Raw genomic sequence first — 23,050 nt, forward strand, 5'->3', positions numbered from 1 at the left:
AAATGCTGCATATTTCTATTGAAGTTTCAGTGCTACTGCACCACAATCTGCAGTTTTAATAAACATCAAATCTCCAAGTGCTGATTTTAATTGAACAGCAGGGGTACATAATCATAAATCGCTCCTAATTTGAAATACATAGTGTGTGCCAACAAATATTTGTCTCCACTCTTTTCCGACTGCATCCTCATACGTCCCACACACATACGCTGTGCAACTGGGCAATGGCCAACACGCGAAGACTCGGCCCACATGAGACTAAACATTTACGGTGCAAGTCAACCGGTTTAATACATCTGACGCAGCGTCTGGAATAAAGAGACATGCAAACACCCACAACCATCCTCCATAAGCTGACCAAATCCTTATTTCCAGTAGTGCCTGTTATGTCTCACTTTTATTCACAAATGCAACCACGTTTTGCACCCAATTGTTTAATTGTGACATGATAATCACCTTAGAAATGGTCGTCTCATCTACGGTGTCAGGCCCGATCTCTTTGTTGATGTACAACAGGGCATAAAGGTAGCCGGCCCGTCCGTACAGAAGCTCGTCTGGAACGTCAGAATCAGGACTGAGTACGGAACGCTGGAGCTGAAGCAATCTAAAACAGCAGAAAAATGAAATGTAAGATCTTTGTAAAATAGTACTACAGCTATTATTTATTATTATTTCTATGCCACGAACATATCTAGTGTTTGAAACAATGCATTTGCTTAACAGGTTTCCATTAACACCAGTGAAATCAAATCTTAAAGCAACATTCTTCTGGGAAGGCTTGATGTTAGGATCTGGCTGTAGAGATTTGTTTTCATTCTCACAAGAGCATCGGTGAGGTCAGACACTGATGTTGGGAGATGTGTTCTGGCTCACGGTCAGGGTTCAGATTAATCCCAAAAGTAGAGTTCAAGTCTGGGCTTTGTTGAGATCTTCAATATCAGTAAACCATTTCTTTATTGATTTCGCTTTGTGCACAGGGGCTTTCACATACTTTTTCCCAAACTTTTACAACAATGCATATGATTTTCTACAGCATCAGTGCTCTAGTTATCAGTACTGCTATTCGAATGGGACATTTTAAAGCAACACTAAAGAGTTTTTTACTCTTTGCTCCCCCTACAGGTTGGAAGCGGAATTGTCCATTACCACTGTCGTAAATAATTTTGCATACTGCAGCAAACTGGCTCTGATTGGATCGTAAAGCAAGTTTTTGTAGTTTTCACTCGAACTACAGGACCGCGACCCGACGGTTGGGAACTTCTTTAGTGCGGTTTTGGCCGATAGAGGGCTGCAAAGCGAATGTGAAAGTGCCGTTCACCCTGTTTCGAGTAGATGAATGACTGAAACTTTAAGGTAAAAAAAACTCTTTAGTGTTGCTTTAACCCTTTCCCTGCCAATGACGAGTATTTCTGGCTTTCCACAATACCGCTATTATCCACCAGGTGGTGCTCTTACGCAACTTATAAAACCCAGAAGTATCGCTCTAGATCAAACAGCTGTATGTCCATGTATGTTTTGATGATCGCTCTGAATGTGATCTCTATTAGAATTCTTTGACAAAAACGCAATTATCTCAATTATAAAATTTTGTGTTTTTGAAGAAACCTACCCATAAATGAGAGGTAATAAAAAGAGAACAAATGAAGGAAGGATTTTTTTTTTTTTGAAAGCAGAGGGTCTGTTCTTTAAACTTTTGTGAAAATCATGAAAAATGCTGCCGCTGGCTGGCAACTTTTTTTTTAAACGCTGTCGGGGAAAGAGTTAAACAACCAGCCAGTCTCTGCACATTAAATGAGATGTGTGTAAGATTTTCTATATTAAAATACCACCTTCTAACTGTTTGAGCATTTTTGATCAGCCCTACTCGGATCAATGGAGGTCAGGAATAGTGTTAAGAAACATCTTTTGAACTATATTATTTTTGCAATTCCATTTGTTGCCACTAGAGGCAATTAATTATAAAAAAACACTGTTGAGAAAATACTTTAAAGGGATAGGTCACCCAAAAATAAAAATTATATCTTAAGCAGGGCATCCGCTATGACCTGCTGATGTGAATTTCGCTGGCAACGAAGTCACAAGCCTCTATTTCATCCAAAATATTTGTACATTTTTTTTAAAGACGATCTAAGGTTTGGAACGAAAGTAAGGGGTAAGTGATTTATGATATTATGTTGGGGTGAACTATCTCTTTAAAACTAAACTGCGATTGTTAACATTTCTAGTTTAACATAAAAAATTAGTTATTAGGCATGTTTATAGAAAAAAAATTTAACTTTCTCCTTAACTCTTTCGCCGCCATTGACGAGATATCTCGTAAATCAAGAGAAAACAATTCGCGGCCAATGACGAGTATTTACGGCTTTCTGCAATACCGCCAATTCCACAACTTTTTAAACCTGGAAGTATTGTCCTATGGCAAGCTGCTGCATGTCCGTGTCTGTTTTAAAGATCGCTCTGAATGGGATCTCTATGAAAAGTCCATCACAAAAATGGAATTATCTCTGCTTTTTGCTCAAAATGTGGTGTTTTTGCAAAAACCTACCCATTTTCAAAAGCTGATTACAAAAGAAGTACTGAAGGTAGGATGAAACGTTTTTTTTTTGTTGTTGTTGAAAGCAGAGGGTATGTTCTTTCATTTGATATATTGTATGTTTATATATTTAAAGAAGAACATTTTCTGGAAGGCATTAAACCTTTGTGAAAATCATGAAAAACGCTGGCGCTGGCTGGCAACTTTTTTTAAAAACGCTGGCGGCGAAAGAGTTAACATATCCCGATTTGCAAAAGTAAGTTTATAGTAATCATTTAATGTATGATTTCAGCTGTTAGATCAGATTTTGCAAGTAATGTTAGTTTAAATTAATTTGGCTTTCACGTGTCTAAGGGTGTTTTCAGACCTATAGGTCGTTTGCTTTAGAAAATGTACAAAAAAAAAGAAAAATCGATAATTTTGACCCATACAACATACACTGTAAAAAGTGTTTCTGTGCCTTAGTAGATTTTAAAAAAATTAATTGAGTAAACTGTATTAAAAAAAATTTAATTCTTGTTTTTTTAATCAAAATATGAGTTAAAATAAAATAAAAATTGGAATAAATTGATTAATTCTAAATGAACACATTATTGAGTAAATTCAACTTAATTTTATTATCTTTAATCGATTTAAATTTGTAAGAAAGAAATTAACTTATTAATTTTGTGTTAAAACTACATGAATTATTTGAGTAAACACAACTAACTAGGCAGTGGACTTGCAGTTCCCAGCATGCTTTGCATGGGACTGCATTTGGAGAGTGAAATTTGAATTGAAACTTTTTTGTTTTGTTTTTAACTAAAAAGAAAGACTTGTTAGTGTTTAATGTTCATTTATCTTCGATATTTGGAAGAGTTTCTGTTTCTTCTTTGAGTTTTGTAGTTACCATTGTTCAGAAGACTGGTGCTTGTGCATAGACTGCATACTGAAGTATGTCGCGCTTTACAGCTGCCCAAAACGAAACTGAGTGGGTGTGTTGTTTGAATAAACGTTTCTAGCCCTCATCTGACGGCATAAAAAACAACAACTAACCATAAATACGCTACCTGTACCAAGAAAAGAAGGTTTATCTAACTGAGTAATACTAGCACAATTAGTTAACTCAACTCAATTTTATTGCATTCATATTAAGTAATGTTAGTGTGTTCAATATACTTAAAAAAGGTTGAAAGTTGACTCAACCTAAAACTTCCCATGCAGTCACTTGCCTCACTTTTTATAAGTTAGATCTAGGTATTACTTTTTACAGTGTATTTCAGGCTTTAGCTACAAATTCAACTGTGCTACTTAAAGGGACACTCCACTTTTTTTTTGAAAATATACTCATTTTCATGCTCCCCTAGAGTTAAAGGGCCATTTCACCGATAGGAACATTAATCTTTATGGAAAGTGAGTCATATTTGTAGTCAAAATGTAACATAAATGTAGAATTTTGTGCCTATTTGACAGAGAAAAGACAAAATGCGACTCCAGAGCACATCCGCACGAAAAACCACAACTGCCACCATGCACCACAATGCACAGCCCCGCAAGCCACCCCCACCAATCGGAACACGGCCCAGACATGCTATTATGTACATAAATGCCACATTAGTAAAACAAAGAAAATAGCCACCACCACTGTGTCTGACTGACACCAATCATGATTTACTTTTAAACGTGATGTTACATTGTGGTACACACAATAACACTCTGGCCTGGTGTGTAGCAAAGTCTTATTCAAACAGTAACGTGCGGTTTCAGATCCACAGTACAAATGTCTTTCCAAGTACTTAAAAAAAGTGTATGCATTTTAAATGTTTATTTAGTTTTACCAATTTTCTTTTTGTCTCTTGTTTACTGTAATTACATTTGTGTTATTATTGGCCTCACTGCTCTCACAATATAGACATATAAAACACCGCTCAGATATGCTATTGTGTACATAAATGCCACGTTAGTATAACAAAGAAAATATAACCACTCACTTTAGTCAGACGTCCGTTTATCCCTGCATCCTCCACACAAACGCGTCCCCTGCATAATATCTCCACAGACGCGCTGCCTCAGCTCTTGGAGCTTGTGCTCGTAAACCGAAACACGTCTTTGAAATAAGCACGCGACCAGAAACATTCACAAAACAAACATTCATATCCTTATCTGATCCAGAAATGTTAAACCGAAAGCAAACGGCGCGAGTCCGTCCAAGCTTATATACTCCGCAGCGCGTCTGCTCGTAAACCGAAACATGTCCGTGAAATAAACGTTCCAAACGCGCGCAAAGTTCCTCTCTTGCATAGAAACCTTCACCAAACAAGCGTCCATATCCTTATCTGATGCAGAAATGTTATAAAGAAGCCACACAGCGAGAGAACAGGCAAGCTTCTCTACGCAGCAGAGGCCGATGGTTGCTGCTTCTTCACCGGGCTCCTCTACCCAGCCGACGCCCAGGCTCCGGCCTACTCCTCGGGCTTCTGTTCCTACATCTGCCTCAGCTCTTTGCAGTATTGTGGCTCATAAAGGTGCAATGAACAGCGGATTAGAGCATCACGCTTGTAAAATCACCCTCTTCCATGTAATATTGATTAACTTCCACTGTTATTGTAACATGAATTCTGGCTCGCTCCACAACTTCTGTTTAGCTTAGCTTAGCATAAAGATGGCGGCTGGTCGTTTTTTTCGGTCTGTGTTCGTATATTTTCGTAAGTCCCACCCACTTATCTGTAATTGGTCTGAAGCGTGAGTGGGTCCCACCCATAGCCCCCACCTTGGAAAAATGAGGAATGAGTGTCTGTAGTCTTTCACACTCAATAGAGATACAGGATTTCCTTCTTTCAATGACGCAAAATGACGATTTTTGCATCATTGAAAGAAGGAAGTGCCTCACTGAAATCAGTATTTCTCCCCTCTCAGGGGAAACTGAGGGAATGGTGCACGACCATTCAAAAACATGACTGGGGTTCTAACGGTACAAAGCTTAATGCAAATGGGTGAAGTTTCCCTTTAAACATTTGATTTTTACAGTTTTGGAATCCATTCAGCTGATCTCTGGGTCTGACGCTACCACTTTTAGCATAGCTTAGCACAATCCATTGAATCTGATTAGACCATTAGCATCCCGCTAAAAAATAACCAAATGGTTTTGATATTTTTCTTATTAAAAACTTGACTCTTCTGTAGTAACATCGTGTACTAAGACCAACAGAAAATTAAAAGTTGTGATTTTCTAGGCAGATATGGCTAGGAACTATACTCTCATTCTGGCATAAAAATCTAAGACTTCGCAGCCGTAACATGGCAGCAGGAGGCGCAATTTTAACAGCGCCTGAAAATAGTCCCCTGCTATTGAAAGTTACTAAGGGGACAATTTTCGGCTGCTGCGTAATATCATTGCACCTCCTGCCATGTTATGGCAGCGTAGTCCTTAATTTTTATGCCAGAATGAGAGTATAGTTCCTAGCCATATCGGCTTTGGTTATTTTTGAGCGTGATGCTAATGGTCTAATCAGATTTAATGGATTATGCTAAGCTATGCTAAAAGTGGTACCGCCAGAGCCAGAGATCAGCTGAATGGATTCCAAAACTGTTAAAATCAAATGCTTAACTCTATTGGAACTGAAAAATTAGCATATTTTCAAAAAAAGTGGAGTGTCCCTTTAAGACTGATTTTGTGCTCCAGGGTCACATATATGTAAACAAACTGAAACGAGAGAAAACTGAAATCGGGACACTCGGGTTTGAAAGAAAGTAACTCTACAACTAACTCGCAATCTCTTGCTTTAAACAGAGATGGCGACAGAAAGACAAAAGTTACAGATTGCAGCTTTAACATAGAAAAAATTAACACTTCAGACTATATTGAGATTATGCTCTATGTTTATGTTTTGGCACTTTTAACCAAACCTGCTTGTGAAAAACGCAATGAATCGAGAGCAATATGTGTGTGACATTAGATCAGGGTTTATGGGTATATAAACAGGCTCATGCTGAGAGCTGCAGTCTAGCAGACAATTCATCAGAGGAATGGGTACCGAGCACACAGCATGAACAACATATCACCCTATGAATAAGATCCACACAGACTGCATGAGCCAGACAGATGTATTAATATCACAAAAGGGTGTGTTTCTAAACACTTATAAGCTTCACAGAAGCAAAGCAAAGCAATCTCAAACTCAAACTCATTCCTGCATTTATAGTTGTGTATCTAAAACACTACAATGTTCTCTCTGCAAAATGTTCGGCACCTGAGGATAGACACGCTTCAAGGACAAGTGTGTAACAAACTCCTAAATTCTAACTTTATGGTCCAACAATATGGGTTTTCTGTCATCTATCAATTTCGATAGTGGCTGATGGGCAATATAACTTACATTCATACGGTACATTATATAACAGTTTAACTTAAAACATACACAAATTGCTGAAATGCAACAATTATTTTACACATTTAATCAGAAACGTGTATTTGTGTATTTTGGTAGTAATACTTCTGTCAATTAGACAAGTACGCATATTTTTTGACCTAAAATCAGCCAATAATCTTCCCAACCAATGCTCAGGCTAACCCAGTTCATAATGAATGTCCATTACAATCAAACTAAAGAAAGCCAAAGAGAGTGAAAATGGTTCTTACTTAGTGAGACACTCCTGGGACTCAGCCTGGTTTTTTAAGTGGTGGTGAACCACTGCACCTACAGCTAATGGCCCGGCATCTCCACAGAGGAAGGTGACACGGCGGCCGTTCAGGTTTCGCAGCGTCCGCTTGACGTAATCCAGAGCGCGCTGCAGGTGCGAGGCTTCGTCGGTCACGCGGTAAAGCTGCAGGTACAGCAGGGCTATTCCTGGAGACGACATTCATCTTTCAAAGCATTGAGATGCCAGCAAAAACTCAATGAATGTAATGAATTAATCCACTTTTATCTAATACCAGTATATATATGAAGGGTTTGGTTCCAAAACGAAATAAATCCATTTCGGTAAAAACATGTTTTCTATACCAAGAAAGTGAGAAGATGAAAACCACTATTTTCTGTTATAAACTTTTACATAGCATTTTTAGATTATAAAAACATAAAATTCAAATCCATCATTTGATTTTCAAAGATTTATTATAAAAACGGCTGGTGTTTATCGCGTTTTGGGGAAAAAAGAAAAGAAGACAAAACAAAGCGGATATCAGATTTTGCGTAAAAAGAGAATTCACTTTTTAATACTGACCAGATACAATACTGATTTTGGTGGTAACAAATTTTTTTTATAGGGTTTATCGCATTTTGGAACCAAACTCTTCATATATATTACACTGAAAAAAATGATTCATTGAATTTAATAAATTTTTTAAGGTAAGTGGTTGCAATCAATTTATTTAAGCTACATTTAAACAAAAGTTTTATATTTTATTTTACTTTACTAATCATTTTTTGTTTAAATGTAGCTTAAATAAATTGATTGCAACCACTTACCTTCAAAAAATGGATTAAATTCAATGAATCATTTTTTTTCAGTGTAGCATGAAAGTTAACTTTCCAGCACAAAATATTGTACAAAACAGTCCTATCAGAAAACAGGATAGGATGTTCTTTAAGTATTTGTCATTTTTGCACATATTACAAAAATCAATATGGTAACAGGGTAAAAAGAGTTGCAAATTTATATGAACGTTGGTTTATTGTTACTTTTTTATATTTTATTTTTTTAATAACTTTAGTACTACGGTTAAGTGGTTGTATTTTATGGAAGTTTTTTTGTCTTTTTTAAATTAATTAATTAAATTATAAAATAAATAATTAATTAAATTATAAAATAAAAAATAAAATCGCAAAATATGTCCCAAATTTGAAAATGAAATGCTAAAATAAAAATTAAAACATTATATTAAATTATTTCATTTTCATTTTTAACTTGACGAAGCATCATTCCGGCCAAATTGAAAAATTTAATTAAATTGATGATTTGACATTTCATTTTCAATATAATCTTGAGTCAAGACTGACAATATTAAAATAAAAAGGCAAGCTTGAAAAGGAATCTTTAAATACATTTTTTAAAAGGCTTTTTATTCATGCCCAAGCAATAATAGGGACAAAATTAAAATGTAAAGTTCAGTTTTAATTTCATGTTCTGTTTTTCTTTTTCATTTTCGTTTTAATTTTCGTGTTCATTTTTATTTTCAACTTGTATGCAAATTCAATGTTAGTCAGTGGGTGGGGCTTACTTGCTTAAAACAAGGGGATTGGCTGAAGCAGTGTTCAGTGTTGCCAACTCTGTGACTCTGTTGCTTGCCAACTTAGCGAACTTATTGCTACATCTAGCGACTTTTAGACTCATTTAGCCAAACTTAGCGACTGTTTGGATGAACACTAGCTTCACATCTGCACAGATAGGCTACTGTGTCGATTGTACTGGCCGACGAGTGCCGGGTGGCGCTGTCACGGTGAAATGTGGCCTCTGTGCATGGAGCAACATTTAGACTGTACGAGCTGACGCGTGGATGAGATTCGAGTACATTGTTTACATTTCAAAGGAGGAACAAACATTAAAAGAGGCTGGTCCGCTGTTATGTATATGCGTATTTTCACACATCTGATCCGGTGAGGCGTCAGTTCAATGAATTGCAGACATACACAAACAGTCACTTACTTTTAAATGAACATTATCTGTGCTGTCTGTACCACCCCACAAGTATCACCCCAATGTGAGTCTTTCGGGGTCTACTCTGTACACTGCACTGGACACAACATAGGCTGCAGTTCTGACCATAGCTGAAGCGTAAAAGACGAGCTACGCACATAAATGCGGTGCGGTGATGTCACGGCATATAGAAATACATATTATTGAATGTTGTTATTGCTAATATAATGAGTTGTTTTAATAATGTATAAGATTACTGCTTGGGTGGGTTGTTCTGCTGTAACACCCTACCGCGTGATTTTGTTGCTTCTTCACCGCGGTAAAACAAAATCCCGTACGGTCACAGCCAACAAATCAGCGTTACAAATGAGGACCACTTACAAATATGCAGGGTTTAAAACTGGGCCGAAGCTGAACCCCGTCACAAAGGCTGAAGTCTGCTCCGGTGTGCCCGCTTCAAATTAAGTTACTGGTCGCTGTGTATGTCCATTCTCATGAAATGCATACAAATAACACGCAGTGTGATTATAGTGCTATACGGCAAATTTCAATTTTGAGAGCATATGATACACCAGTCCTTCCCGGATTTCGGCGAATGTATTGCACAATTATCACACTGCGTGATACTGTATGTGTAAGCATATGAGAATGACTGACGCCACACCGGATCAGATGTGCAAAAACATGCAAACACACAACAGCGGACCAGCCTCCCCCAATGTTTGCTCCTCCCTTGAAATGCAAACAATCCACGCGTCAGCTCGCACAGTCCAAATGCCGCTCCACGCACAGAGGGTAGACGCACATTCCACCGCGACAGCGCCACCCGGCACCCGCGGGCCAGCACAATCGACACAGCAGCCCACCTGCAAAGATGCGAAGCAAATATCCATCCAAACAATCGCCAAGCCCGGCCAAATGAGTCCAAAAGTCGCCAGATGCAGCAACAAGGTCGCTAAGTTGGCAAGCAATAGAGTCACTGAGTTGGCAACACTGAACAACTGCTTCAGCCAATCCCCCTTTTTTAAGCAAGTAAGCCCCACCCACTGACTAACATTGAATTTGCATACAAGTTGAAAATAAAAATGAACACGAAAATTAAAACGAAAATGAAAAAGAAAAACAGAACATGAAATTAAAACTGAACTTTACATTTTAATTTTGTCCCTATTATTGCTTGGGCATGAATAAAAAGCCTTTTAAAAAATGTATTTAAAGATTCCTTTTCAAGCTTGCCTTTTTATTTTAATATTGTCAGTCTTGACTCAAGATTATATTGAAAATGAAATGTCAAATCATCAATTTAATTAAATTTTTCAATTTGGCCGGAATGATGCTTCATCAAGTTAAAAATGAAAATGAAATAATTTATTATAATGTTTTAATTTTTATTTTAGCATTTCATTTTCAAATTTGGGACATATTTTGCGATTTTATTTTTTATTTTATAATTCAATTAATTATTTTATAATTTAATTAATTATTTTATAATTTAATTAATTAATTTAAAAAAAGACCAAAAAAACCTTCCATAGTATTTGACTTAGAGTCTGTGTAAAGTCATTTTAGAGAATTGTGGAGTTTCGTTAAACAAAATTCCACCATTTCTGTAATCAGGAATATTTGGGCGAGGCTAAAACGGTGGCTCGATGATGCACTGGAGCCACCAACCATGGCTCCGCCCCTAACACAATTGCGAGCATCGATTCAGGTTATAGCTGTATTTAAAAGTTTTGAGACGGTAGCATTCCCACAAGTGGGTGTGGTTTCAGCACAAACAGCAGACACGCCCCTAGCATTTGAGAGCAAAGAATGGTGCTTATTTTTCCAACATTTTGATAACGTATTTTTCTTAGTTACTTGGCAATTTTATTATCATTCAAATTTGATGCCTGTATTTTTTTGTGGTGTGACAAACTCTGAACACATTTTTGATATCACTTTACACAAACTTTAAGCAATAAACATTGAAGTTTATGTTAAAATTGAAAAAATATATAATTTAATTAATTTTCCATTTCATTTTTCTTAAAGGGGACATTTCACAGATTTTTTAAGATATAAAATAAATCTTTGGTATCCCCAAAGTACCTATGTGTATTTTAAGCTCAAAATTCCATATGAATAATTTATTATAGCATGCTAAAATTGCCCCTTTTTAGATTAGTGAGCAAAAATGTGCATGTTTTGGGGGTGTCCTTTTAAATGCAAATGAGCTGATGAAATGCAAACACTGATCGCTATAATAATGGTTTGTTGATATTGAAACACATTTGTGCTGTATTTCTCTCTCTCTCTGTGCACTAAATGGCAGTGCCACGGTTGTATTACTACAATAAGATCCCCTTCTGACATCACAAGGGGAGTCAAATTTCAATGAACTATTTTTTCACATGCTTGCAGAGAATGGTTTACCAAAACTAAGTTAGTTACTGGTTTTTTTCCACATTTTCTAGGTTTATAGAAGCACTGAGGACCCAATTATAACACTTAAACATAGAAAAGGTCAGATTTTCATAATATGGCCCCTTTAATACTCGAAAAGCAAGTGGTAACAGGGTTGCATGCAATTGACACTGGTGTGCTTGACATGTGTGCTTTCAAAAAAGTAACAAGCAACCAATATGTTATTGTACCCTGTTAGTGGAAAGTCAAAAAAATGACAAATAGATCATAAAAATCCTAAACATTAACTGTTTAAGTATGTTAAGCATGCAGATGTGTTAGGTATTCACCTGTCCAGCCCGTATAGGTGGAAAAGTCATGGGGATCTGCAGTTTTCAAGCCCTCCTCCATTTGCTGGAGAAGATCTTTGATCTTGTTCTGTACTTTCTTCTGAAAGGCATCACTGATCTATTTTCAGGAAAGAAAAACATATTTTATTAGAAACAAACAAATATGGTCCCTGCTGTTGAACAGTTGTTTGTAAACATCTGACCAATCAGTGATCTGCAGTATTTACACTTCACATTTTAGTATCGGTACGGCTCACTTGGAACCTCAACCAGGTGATACTAAAAAAGTATCAGGTACTAGGTACTGCCTTTAGACTTGACATTAGCTGGTTCAGTATTGGTTAGATCATTAGTTACGTTTACATGCAACCAAATAATCCGATTGTAATCGGATTGATGGCTCAATCAGATTGAAAAGCCTTCATGTAAACACCCTAATCAATACAAATGAGGTTGATAGGATCCAAATTTGCACAGCGTTGCCAAATCCTCTGCTTTTTATTTATTTTTCTGTGGGTTGAATGAAAGGATTTTGTTAATTTGTTATTGGTATTTGGGCTGTAAATAGTCATTGAGCTTTTGGGCTAGTTTTGAATGTCCATAGGGATGGTTTTGATACATGAATCTGGCAACCCCGGCTGTGTGCTTACGCAGACGTTTGGTTCGGATTATATAAAATGCACATGTAAACAAACATTTTAATCAGATTGCAAGGTTTAGGGTGCATGTAAACTGTACTGTGGTAACCTGAAATCGGATTAAATTCAGTCGATTGTGTAAATTCAGTTGTGCATGTAAACATAGCCACTGTGATCCAATTAAGCCGTTCAGATCATCAGCCAGGAAGGACACGGGGTGTTTGCCAACATCAAGTGGTTTCTGTATCTGGATATCTGATCGGATCTCTGTCTTCCACGCAATATTTAAGTAAGTCTGCAGTTGAAAACTGAAAAAGTCGAACTGAAGTGGTACATTTTCTTTTAAAAACTAGTTTCAGTCACTGGAGATTTTACAAATCTTGTCAAATGGGGAGGATGAGGAGATCGATGCACATAATAATACATTGGACAGACACTGCAGTTGAAACAGTAAAAAAAACATACGGGTCCGAAATCATTGACAAATGTGCTGGGAAAAGTGGGCTTCCTTCACAGATTATGAATGACTATGCAACTTTCAGGTGCGAAAGCAAATTTTACAATATACATGTATCTGATCTACTCCATGCCTTGATGTCCTCCATGTTTGTGTGACGCTGACCGAATTGCATGTAAATTGCACTGAGATCCATTCAACCCTCAACTAACTCAGATCAAATAGCAGGACACTCAGATCAAATAGCATTTCAATCATGTTTACGTTTTTTTCAATTTGTACGAGGACAACATCCGAATGTACGCAAGTATAAATGCAGCCAAAGTAAGTCCACAGAGTCATTTGACCAATTTTTGCAAAGGTTTAACAATAATGTTAGCACCAAACAGAAGCTAAAAGAGAATAACTAATTGTATACTGAACCAGCTGTCATCTGTGACTAGCTGAGAATGGTACAAATGGGAATCTGGTACACAGAGGACCCGGGTGGTCTTCCAAATACAAAGAGAGCATTTGAACACAAATAAAGGAAAACACAGAGAGACTTTATTCAGGCTGTTTAAAGACACAGGGCAAAATTCATTTTGAAGGCTTTTGAAGGTCTATGGTCAGTGACTTTAAATCAGTTGGCACAGAAACAGTGAGATGAATCAAATCCAGAGTTACTTCTTTCTGCAGCAGTGTGTCTGTGAGACGAATCCTAATGAGAAGCAAGCGCAGGATGCTCTTCTGTAACAAGCAGATCTGACACAACACAGACATACACAATCCTAATACAAGCCAAAAATGTTGGAATCAAGCAAGGAATTGAGGATAGGATAATATTTCAAATAATGTCCAATGGGTGAAAAAGATACGTTTAGGGATGGGACGATTACCGTTTCACGATTTACCATGATAAAATGTCCTGACGGTTAGTATTATCGTTTAAAATGTAATTATCATTACAACCGTGTTTGATTACCGTGATTTTGAAAGCTCGCGGTAAATCCTGTCCAGACAGAATCAGCTTGAAGCAGGCGCGCGCATGCAACATTGGTTTTTGCACGAGAAGGCGTGGCGGAAGGCAGTAACAGGTGCACTGTGTTTTAATGCGTTACTTATGTGTGCATTTGATGTTCTTATTTTAAGGTATTGTTCATTAAAACAGGTTCATACATCTCAGGGCTCCATGTTAATGTTTATTTGATGTAGGAGTGTCCAATACGACCAGTCGATCGCAAATGCAATGCCGGTAGATTGCACATAAGTTAATAACTGTGTATACTGCTCCATGCCTCCACGAGCTTCGGAAAACAAAGCGCCAAATTGTAATGGTCTTAGAAACAAGTCTTTTTGAGTTGCTGCGCATTTCTTCTCAAGTGTGTTTTTATAAATCTTATGCCTGCCCGCTGCAGCAGAGTCATCTAACTTCCAAAATTTGGATGCACATTTTTGCCTTTATGCAGGAGTTGATCCACACGCACGGTGTATGTGCGCACGATCCATCGATTTACCGACCGAACGAGAGAGAGAGAGAGAGAGAGAGAGATGCTTCTGATAATGTTGTCATTTTCTAGTTTATTTCATCAAAAGTGCATCTCCGCTATAAGGAGTACTCGGCATGTACTCAAGGATTTTTTTAAACTCCTCAAAATGAATGGAGTAATGGGACAGCCCTAAATTCAACGTAGAGATAGTCCTCCTAACACACATTTAAAGTGTTATTAAAAAATTTAACAGTGTTTTGTTAAAAAATGTTTTTTAGCAGGTAGGTCTTGTCGGCTTTATCATTTTAAAAGTAGATTTTAAAAGTTTATGCTTAAAAAAGGGCATATAGCTGCTAATTGTATTTGTTGATGCCTGATTTTCAAAAATAAAACTTGTTAAAAAATGTTTAGTGTGTGTATCAGTTCTTTTTTAACATTTCCATCTCAATTTAAGAAAACCATGATAATATTGATAACCGTGATAACTTATGTCACTACACTATGAATGTTTTATACTTAGGAATAGGATGAGGAATATGAACATTAATATGACATTAACTTTAAGTACAGGCAATAGTTACAGTAGCCTGATTTCAATTACAGATTTGCAAATAACTTTATATTTTCCACATTTTGATTAAAAGATGTAGGGTTGCAAAATTCTGGGAATTTTCAAGACTGGAAACTTTCTATGGGAATATATGGGACTTAACAAGAATACATGGAATTAACAAAATTTTAAAGCATATAAAGCATAATTTTGTTTAAAATAACAAGATTTAATGCAGTTTCAGTTGAATTTTTACCATGCACATTCCTCAGTCGCATGCACATATCACACTGCTTACTGAAGGGCCATTGAGGCCACACCCCCTGCAATAACTTGCATTCTTCCATAACATGCACAGATAAAGTCAGATAATATCTAGTGTAAGCTAGCACTATTTCATTGAAAATATATGAGACTAGCCATCATGTAGCTAGTTCAAGCTGTGATGCTCTTTCTTCTACATTCTGCTAGCCAGTTTTCTGTTATCATACAGAATTACTGTACCACCCAAAAGTTTGGACACGTTACTATTTTTAATGTTTATGAAAGTCTCTTATGCTCACCAGGCCTGCATTTCTTTTATCAAATACATAAAATAAAAATTATCAAATAAATCCATAGCTTGATGAGCCAAATATAGTCAGGATTGTTTTTTTATTACCTTGCATGCATGTCTGCTTATGACCACAAAATGTTTATTTATGTTTGTATATGTTATAGTTTTATATAACTTTCCCCAAAATTCCAAATAGTTTCCATAAATTCCTAGCCTGGGTTTCCCCATGCTGCCTTGCGTGCAAATTTATTCACGCTGCAAGTCTAGCATGGAAACCATGGACCTATTTTTCCCCTGAAATAGGGAACCAATCACAGAACTGAGAGGAGGCACCAAGACGATGACGACGTCTATGCGACACACCGAAGCAGTTTTGTTCATCCAACACGGCAGCAAATGCCAAGTTACTTTTCAGTGCAGCCTTAGATAGTGTTCGAAGTAGTTTTGGACGCAAGTTTATTTTTTTAAAAAAAAGAGCAACTTTTGCTGTTAAACAATTTCATATTCAAGAAGGATGTTTGACATGATAGCCATGGAGTTTAGGACCAAACAGCTAGGCATCTTCGTCAACGAAGTCGATTTAACTTATAAATGGTAAGTGGTATTTATTAATATCATATTGTCATTATGCCTGTGGTTGTCACAGTGCCACTATGTTGTGTTGCTTTTCAATATCAATATACAGCTACCAGTTTAGTTGCATACCTTTCAGCTTTGTGCACACTAGGGGTGCTCCGATCAATGCCAATATCCACTAAAAATACGTGGCCAATCACTATTCTGAATTGGGCAGCCGGTCTTATTCACAGCTATTTCACGTACTACGGCTTTTGATCAGTAAGTCCTTATCGATCTGAAATCGCTGTAAGTTTGAATCGTTTACAACATGCATTTGAAAAAGCAACACTTGTCAAATATAATTATTATACATATTCTTTATTATCATAATAATACCTGAAAAGGTTTGAAGAACAGCAATATAAATATATCCTTAAGCCATTTCCTGGAGCTGCGTGTCATCATAGCTGCATGTGTATTGTTCTTCGTCTACAGTGCATTTTGGCTTTTGGATGTAGCGGCATTTCACTGTATTTCATTGAGAAGCATAGCAAGCATTATCGGCCGATCAATCTGAGAATCCCTAGTGCACACATACCTGATAAAAGTTGTTGACGCTTGCATTTATGTCGCTCTATATACGTAATCTGGTATAATTGAAACAATTGGCTATGAGCTACGTACAGACGCATTTGATAGACATTCGTAGCGCCCAATAAACGGCTCTGGGCATTCGTAAACCACGCCTCAAATACGAGAAACTGAGCATATGGTTCCCAGACCATGTCTCATTCTTTATGATACTGGTTTGGTGTTAGCCAGGCTAATAAATTCCAGTTAAGTTTCCGATTTGGAATTTTCCAAAATTCCTCACATGAAGTTCCCATGGAAAGTTTCCTGAAACTTTCGGCCCCTTTGCAACCCTAACAAGATGACAGCGTTTCCATTAAAAAATGTTATGCGAACCAAAAGCATGTTTTTCCTTTTGCAAGTCATTACAAAAATCATGGTGACGGATGTTGATGTTTACGTATATCGCATTAACCGCACTAGCAATTACTTTTAATCAAAAGAAATGCAGGTTTGGTATCAAAGTATTACTGACAAGGAAACTCCTTTATAGTTGTTGCAGCCATGTATGAGGGGTTATTTATGTTTTTTAAAGAATTATCAGGTGACCACATAATAAAATATAAACTGCAAAAACTGTTTTGCCATGTAATTTTTTTTAAATTGCCTAAAAACACTTAATTTAAGTGGGAAAACGAAGATATATGGGAGTTCTTGCGAGACATGTTTCCATTAGGAATACTATTGCAATTTGAAGGGTAATGGAAATGTAACTAGTAATGTTTGCTTTAGCAAGCACTTATAGACCAGATCTACTCAGCCCCCTGTTGTGCTCCAAAACAAGTAAAACAACCTTCTTATTGTTTGCTCACCAGCCTGTGTCACAACACACAGCAGGTTGTTCCAGCAATGAGTGTTTTAAGCAGATAAAGTGTCTGCAGTAAAGAAACAAGCACAAGAAAGCTTACATTTGTATATACCACAATGTGCAGCAGTGTAGTGAACTGGAGGGATAGCACCAAAAAATGAAATGCTTTATGATGTGAAGTTTTAAGAAGCAACACCCACCCCAATCCAAGGTTTGGATCCTACACAGGCAAAGACCTACGGCATTTCTCTCAATAAACATTCAAAATGCTGGAAGCTTAATGAATCCTAGTACTCTACTGTACACTGAATAGTAATACTAGGGCTGAACTGACTAGATCTCTATGACCTGCATAAATTATTTATATTACACTATAAATACATTGGCAGAAATACAGTAGTATATCTGCCACTTTGGTACTGTCCTTTAAATATAAAATGTGCATATTAAACTATGACATGTACATTTGGACAAGAGTGTAATAAAGAAAATGAAGATGTTTATTTTAGTCTGGACAACAACATGATTCAACAGAATGAATGAAGTAAGACAGTACTATAAATTACTGATGTAAGTGCTTTTGCAAAAAAGCTTGAATTCATTATAAATGGAACTTAATATAGAATACATTAACAGAATGCAATTTATATAATAAATCATTTTGCTCATGGTTGCTGACTGGTCAATAAAGTTTTTGGCTGTGCTAAAAATTAATGATTCCAAAAATGTTAAATAATAAAATTAACCATTTCCTAAACCTTGATGATACTTTTGCAGTTGCTTTAACTTAGTGGAGTCATTCTGGATTAGTTTAATGATGAATGCATGTGTTCTTATGAAAGTTATGCTGTCTTCAATAAAAATAAAAACTTATATATATATATATATATATATATATATATATATATATATATATATATATATATATATATATATATATACATTTTAATATAAAATTAATTGTTTGTTTTACACTAAAAAAAGTCACCAAGGCCTTTATTTTTTTTTACTCATCCAATTACCTGCTTACTTTCACAATACAACAAATGAGGGCATTGTCTAACAGTGCTTGTCTAAAATCCCAATTATAGTTTGAAACTTAAGATGGCAAACAAAGCCTATGAATTCAAATTATTATGAAAAAATTAGATACCAAATAATCCACCAAATGTGACAACACTTGATGTAATGCCATTTAAAAATAATGAAACATGATCATATATTAGAGACTCTTACAGACTCAATAACATTGCTACAGTAGCATGAATTTACAATGAGTGATATGTTTTTACAGCATTCATTAATCTTCTTTGTTAATGTTAATTACTACAAATAAAATTGTTCATTGACTATTTAAGCTAGTTTAGGCATCAACTAATGTTTAAAGTTGAACATATTTAGGTAAATGTTAACTCTTTCCCCGCCATTCAATTAAAGCCGCTCTATGCATTTCGGCGTTTTTGTCAAACAGCGACCCCTAGAGTCGCTGGAGAATACTTGCAACTGTCGTAATTTTACACTCTAGTACTCCAAAGATAATGACCAGGTAATGTTTCACAATTTCATACAAATATTAGGCTACTGCATAGTCTAGTAAACTACTGTGATGTTAATAGGATAATAAGAAGTTTATTTTAAGTGTAGAGTGCATATAATAATAAAGTACCGCGTTTGCTAGCTTATAATGTTTTTACATGATTGCAGCTAAATCACAAGAAAACATTACAAGATGCCATGACAAAGTTAATTGTGTACGTTGCATTATTTCATAACATTGTTCGCTATAATGTCACTATACATGATTATTGCTATTTATCATAATAGTTTGCAAATGTGTGCATGTTTACACTATTTACAACCTCTAGGCTTATTTATGTCCTGATAATTATGTGAGATATTTACAACTGTTGTCATGATAATCGCATGACATACTACAAGCAAGCGCAACAACATACAACATAGACCGCAAACAAGTTTACAAATGAGAGATTTACTTACTAGTCCATCAACAAGATCGCTAGATCAGCATCCCTCCAGTGCTGTCTTTTAGCTCATGCCAACGAGTAAAAACCTGACCGAGTGGGACTCTTGTCCGGTTCCTAATGCGGTCAGATTCTTTTTTCCTTTTCCTACTCTCTTCCGAACGCGCTTTCTTAACTTTTAAATCGTTTAGCCTCACGTCTTAAATTCGCGCGTGCAGTTGTTGTTATAGGCTTGATCGACTTTATGCAACGCTGCAAGAACCGACAGCCGAATGATGTCAAAGTGCCATCTCGGATCATTCTCGCGGTACTTTGACGTCATCCGGTGGTCGGTTCTTGCAGCGCCACACAAAGTTGAACAAGCCTAACGTGTGTGACGTCGTTGGCGGAAAGCAAGTCGTGATTCTCGCGAGATTTTTCAGGGGCGGTTCTCTCAAGCTTGCATTGCTGGTTTTGGTAGCGGCGTCCTCCCCGAGCTTCAACAGGAGGATGATTCGCCTTACTATGACTTTGTTTACCACTGAAATAACTTTGAAACTGTTATATTAAGGTAAAATAACTGCATAGTGTGTCTTTAAGAGAATCAATTAGGAGAAAACGGTTCCCTGACAATGACGAGATTTTACGACAATCCTTATTTCCGCTATTATCCACCATGTGGCGCTCTTACCCAAAACAGTAAGAACTCGGTGTGGGTTTTGAGGATCAGCCAGGGACCACCCAAAAGTGAATGGCATATAAAGAACCCAATCACAGTTCGGCTTTGTGACGTCTGAGGTTAATGGGCAAATATACAAAGCATATTACAAAAAAATCACAGTGACCAAAATAGTTGTTTAAAGAGCACCTATTTCATTGCTAAAAATCAACGTTATTTTGTGTATAATACAATGTGTTCATGTGGAAAACACATAATTTTCCACATACCGTACATTTTTGTAGCTCCAGATGTTACTCTTTTCCTGAAACGCATGGAATTGAAAAGCTCTGTGTCCCTGATTGGCCAGCTAATCTGTACGTTGTAAATGGCCTGAATAATGTCCGTCTTTACTACATCACCAATCCCAGGAAGTAAATTGTTGCCTACAATCTGTGTGTTTTGTAGTCCAAGAAAAGAGATTTACGTTGTAGACAATAACTCGCGTAATCGTTTACTTTGGGGTTTGTACCTTTTGCATATCATTAACATGTACTAATACATACTTACACACCAAAGGAAATTTAAAAACGTGAATCTGACAATAGGTGCTCTTTAATATCTCAAGCATTATGATTAGCTACACAAACAAACTTGCTGCTGAAGTGCATCTGGCTATATTTCATACAAGTTACTGTAGAGTATAATATAGTTTACCCTTAAAGTCTAACTATTTATATGGTTTTAGATTAAATCTCTTCAATACTGATGACGACATACTATTTTAAACAACAATACACACAGTGAGTGCATCTATATACATGTAACGTTAGGTCAAGTATTGGACAGTTACACCTCAATCCAAGCCATACAATGTGTTACACATAGATTAGACTGAAATCTAATGGAAACAGACAACTTCATACTAGGGCACCTACATTTCATTTAAGTTAGACTGACTTACTATATTTAGAAACTTGTCAGGCCTCGACTGTCACAAAAATAAACACTTTTGCACATGTGCATGACGGAAAATAAATAAATAAAAAACACCCTAAAACATTATCGTGTAAATTAATGGCTTATTTGTGTCTCAACATACCGCCCACTTCTGAAGTAAACAAACACTAAAAGCTTGAAAATAATCGATCACAAACCTTTCCGTTCGCATCAAACGGGTCGTTGCTGTTACTGTCCGCTCCTGAATTTGAAGACACAACGTGATCCCAATCCGGGTAAGGGTTATTAAAACTGCGCTCTTCCATCTCTGACTCCGAGCCAGTGGCCAGTTTCAGTCTCTTCGACATGTTCTCTCCCATTTCAACGGCGGCCCGCCAGGGACAAACACAGTGAGGCGAAAACGCGTTTTCGTTTTTCTTTTCTCGTTGACAGTACTGAGGCTGGTCCTGATGCTGCAGACGGCTGATCCCACTGGTTAAGAAGTCACTCCGAGAGTACTTAGAGCTGTATCCCTTTGGCAAAAACATAAAAATGTTTAACATTTACAGTAAAAAATTAAAAAATATTATTAGTAAACTTAGCAAATAGTTTGCCCTGAAGTGCTTATGTCATACACGCCCAACCCTTGATTCAGTGAAGCACAAAAGACAGTCTGTCAGGGACTGACCATGGTTTAATTTTAGGATACGTGAAGTAACCATGTATTTCGTTTGCTTGTTTGTTTGTTTTTACGGATTGATTTTAGCATGTGTAGGCTACCGTACTGTCAGTGCAAATATAATAGTTAAACTATTTGATGGCACTAAATTAAACCAAAAAACAAGCTTAAATGTCGTAAGGGAGTGATTTTTTTTCCTGAAAAAAATGGAAAATGGGAAACGAGTCTGTCAGTCAACAACATCCTGCATAATGCTTACAGAAGAACAAAAGTCTATAATGCAATAATTTGAATATTTGTGTATCCTAAACCATTTCATTAATGAAAATCACTCATTCATAAAGTTGCGTTGAAGAGCACGTACCAAACCACAAGCACAATGCGTCGTCGTAAAACTGTTTCACACGCAAATAAAAACACACGTCCATTCACATAATAGTTTAACATGCAAGAGTTCATATACCTAACAGAGCAACTCATGCAAACGTTATATGCAAACCTCATTAATGGCAAACGATATATGATGCTTACATTTCAGTGCGGCATTATCGAGGGACGCGGAGCTTGAGGTAAAGCACCAGAAGAATCCGTTCAGCTTTTCATTTAGCATCTTCTAACAGAAAGCATCAGATCCTTTAAAACCAGTCCGGGTGCATTGTCTTTCCCGGCGTTTCCCATGTGCAGTTTATCGGCTCTTTGCTCTTTCATTTCCGGGACTTTCTGTTTTCACATGCACGCGCTGAGTGACACCAGACAGAGCAGTACTGTGGATGAGGCTTTGCCTACATTGGAGACATTGGAGGAAACAGATGGCGAGTCTGCTGTGTGAATTGCTCCACCAACCAGGATTATACAGCAAAAAAATCCATAAACCCCTCTCTGCATCTCTCTCTCTCTCTCTCACACACACACACACACACACACACACACACACACACACACACACACACACACACACACACACACACACACACACACACACACACACACACACACACACACAAAGATCCTTTATGGTACCATATAGCATTACTGTAATTTTCAAGAGTGTACTAAATTGTTAATCTTAACAGTGGCTTAATAAAAATAAACTGATATAAAGGTAAAAGTTTAAAACAATGGTCCACTGCGGCAAGCATTTTAATAACGATTAAACTTCTAACACAGTATGCACTAATAGTACATTTTTATCACCAGTATTAGTATTATGGTGCTCTATCCTGCATAATTTTCTCTATAACAGATTATTCAAATATATTTCTAC

General features: G+C 36.7%; 1 protein-coding gene across 1 annotated transcript in view; it reads right to left on the minus strand.

The window, feature by feature from the left end:
* The window catches only part of lancl2 (LanC lantibiotic synthetase component C-like 2 (bacterial)), a 41,226-nt gene extending 18,593 nt beyond the window's left edge, over nucleotides 1-22,633 (minus strand). The window contains exons 1-5 of the mRNA XM_055181618.2: nucleotides 22,318-22,633; nucleotides 21,326-21,640; nucleotides 11,884-12,001; nucleotides 7,152-7,359; nucleotides 457-604 (exon numbers count right to left, since the gene is read on the minus strand). Coding sequence (XP_055037593.1) covers nucleotides 457-604; nucleotides 7,152-7,359; nucleotides 11,884-12,001; nucleotides 21,326-21,487 — 636 coding nt within the window. The 5' untranslated portion in view covers nucleotides 21,488-21,640; nucleotides 22,318-22,633. The remainder of the gene's footprint in view (nucleotides 1-456; nucleotides 605-7,151; nucleotides 7,360-11,883; nucleotides 12,002-21,325; nucleotides 21,641-22,317) is intronic.
* Nucleotides 22,634-23,050: the final 417 nt, after the last annotated feature.

The sequence above is a fragment of the Misgurnus anguillicaudatus genome, chromosome 25, assembly GCF_027580225.2.
Source record: "Misgurnus anguillicaudatus chromosome 25, ASM2758022v2, whole genome shotgun sequence".
Classification (NCBI taxonomy): Eukaryota; Metazoa; Chordata; class Actinopteri; order Cypriniformes; family Cobitidae; genus Misgurnus; species Misgurnus anguillicaudatus.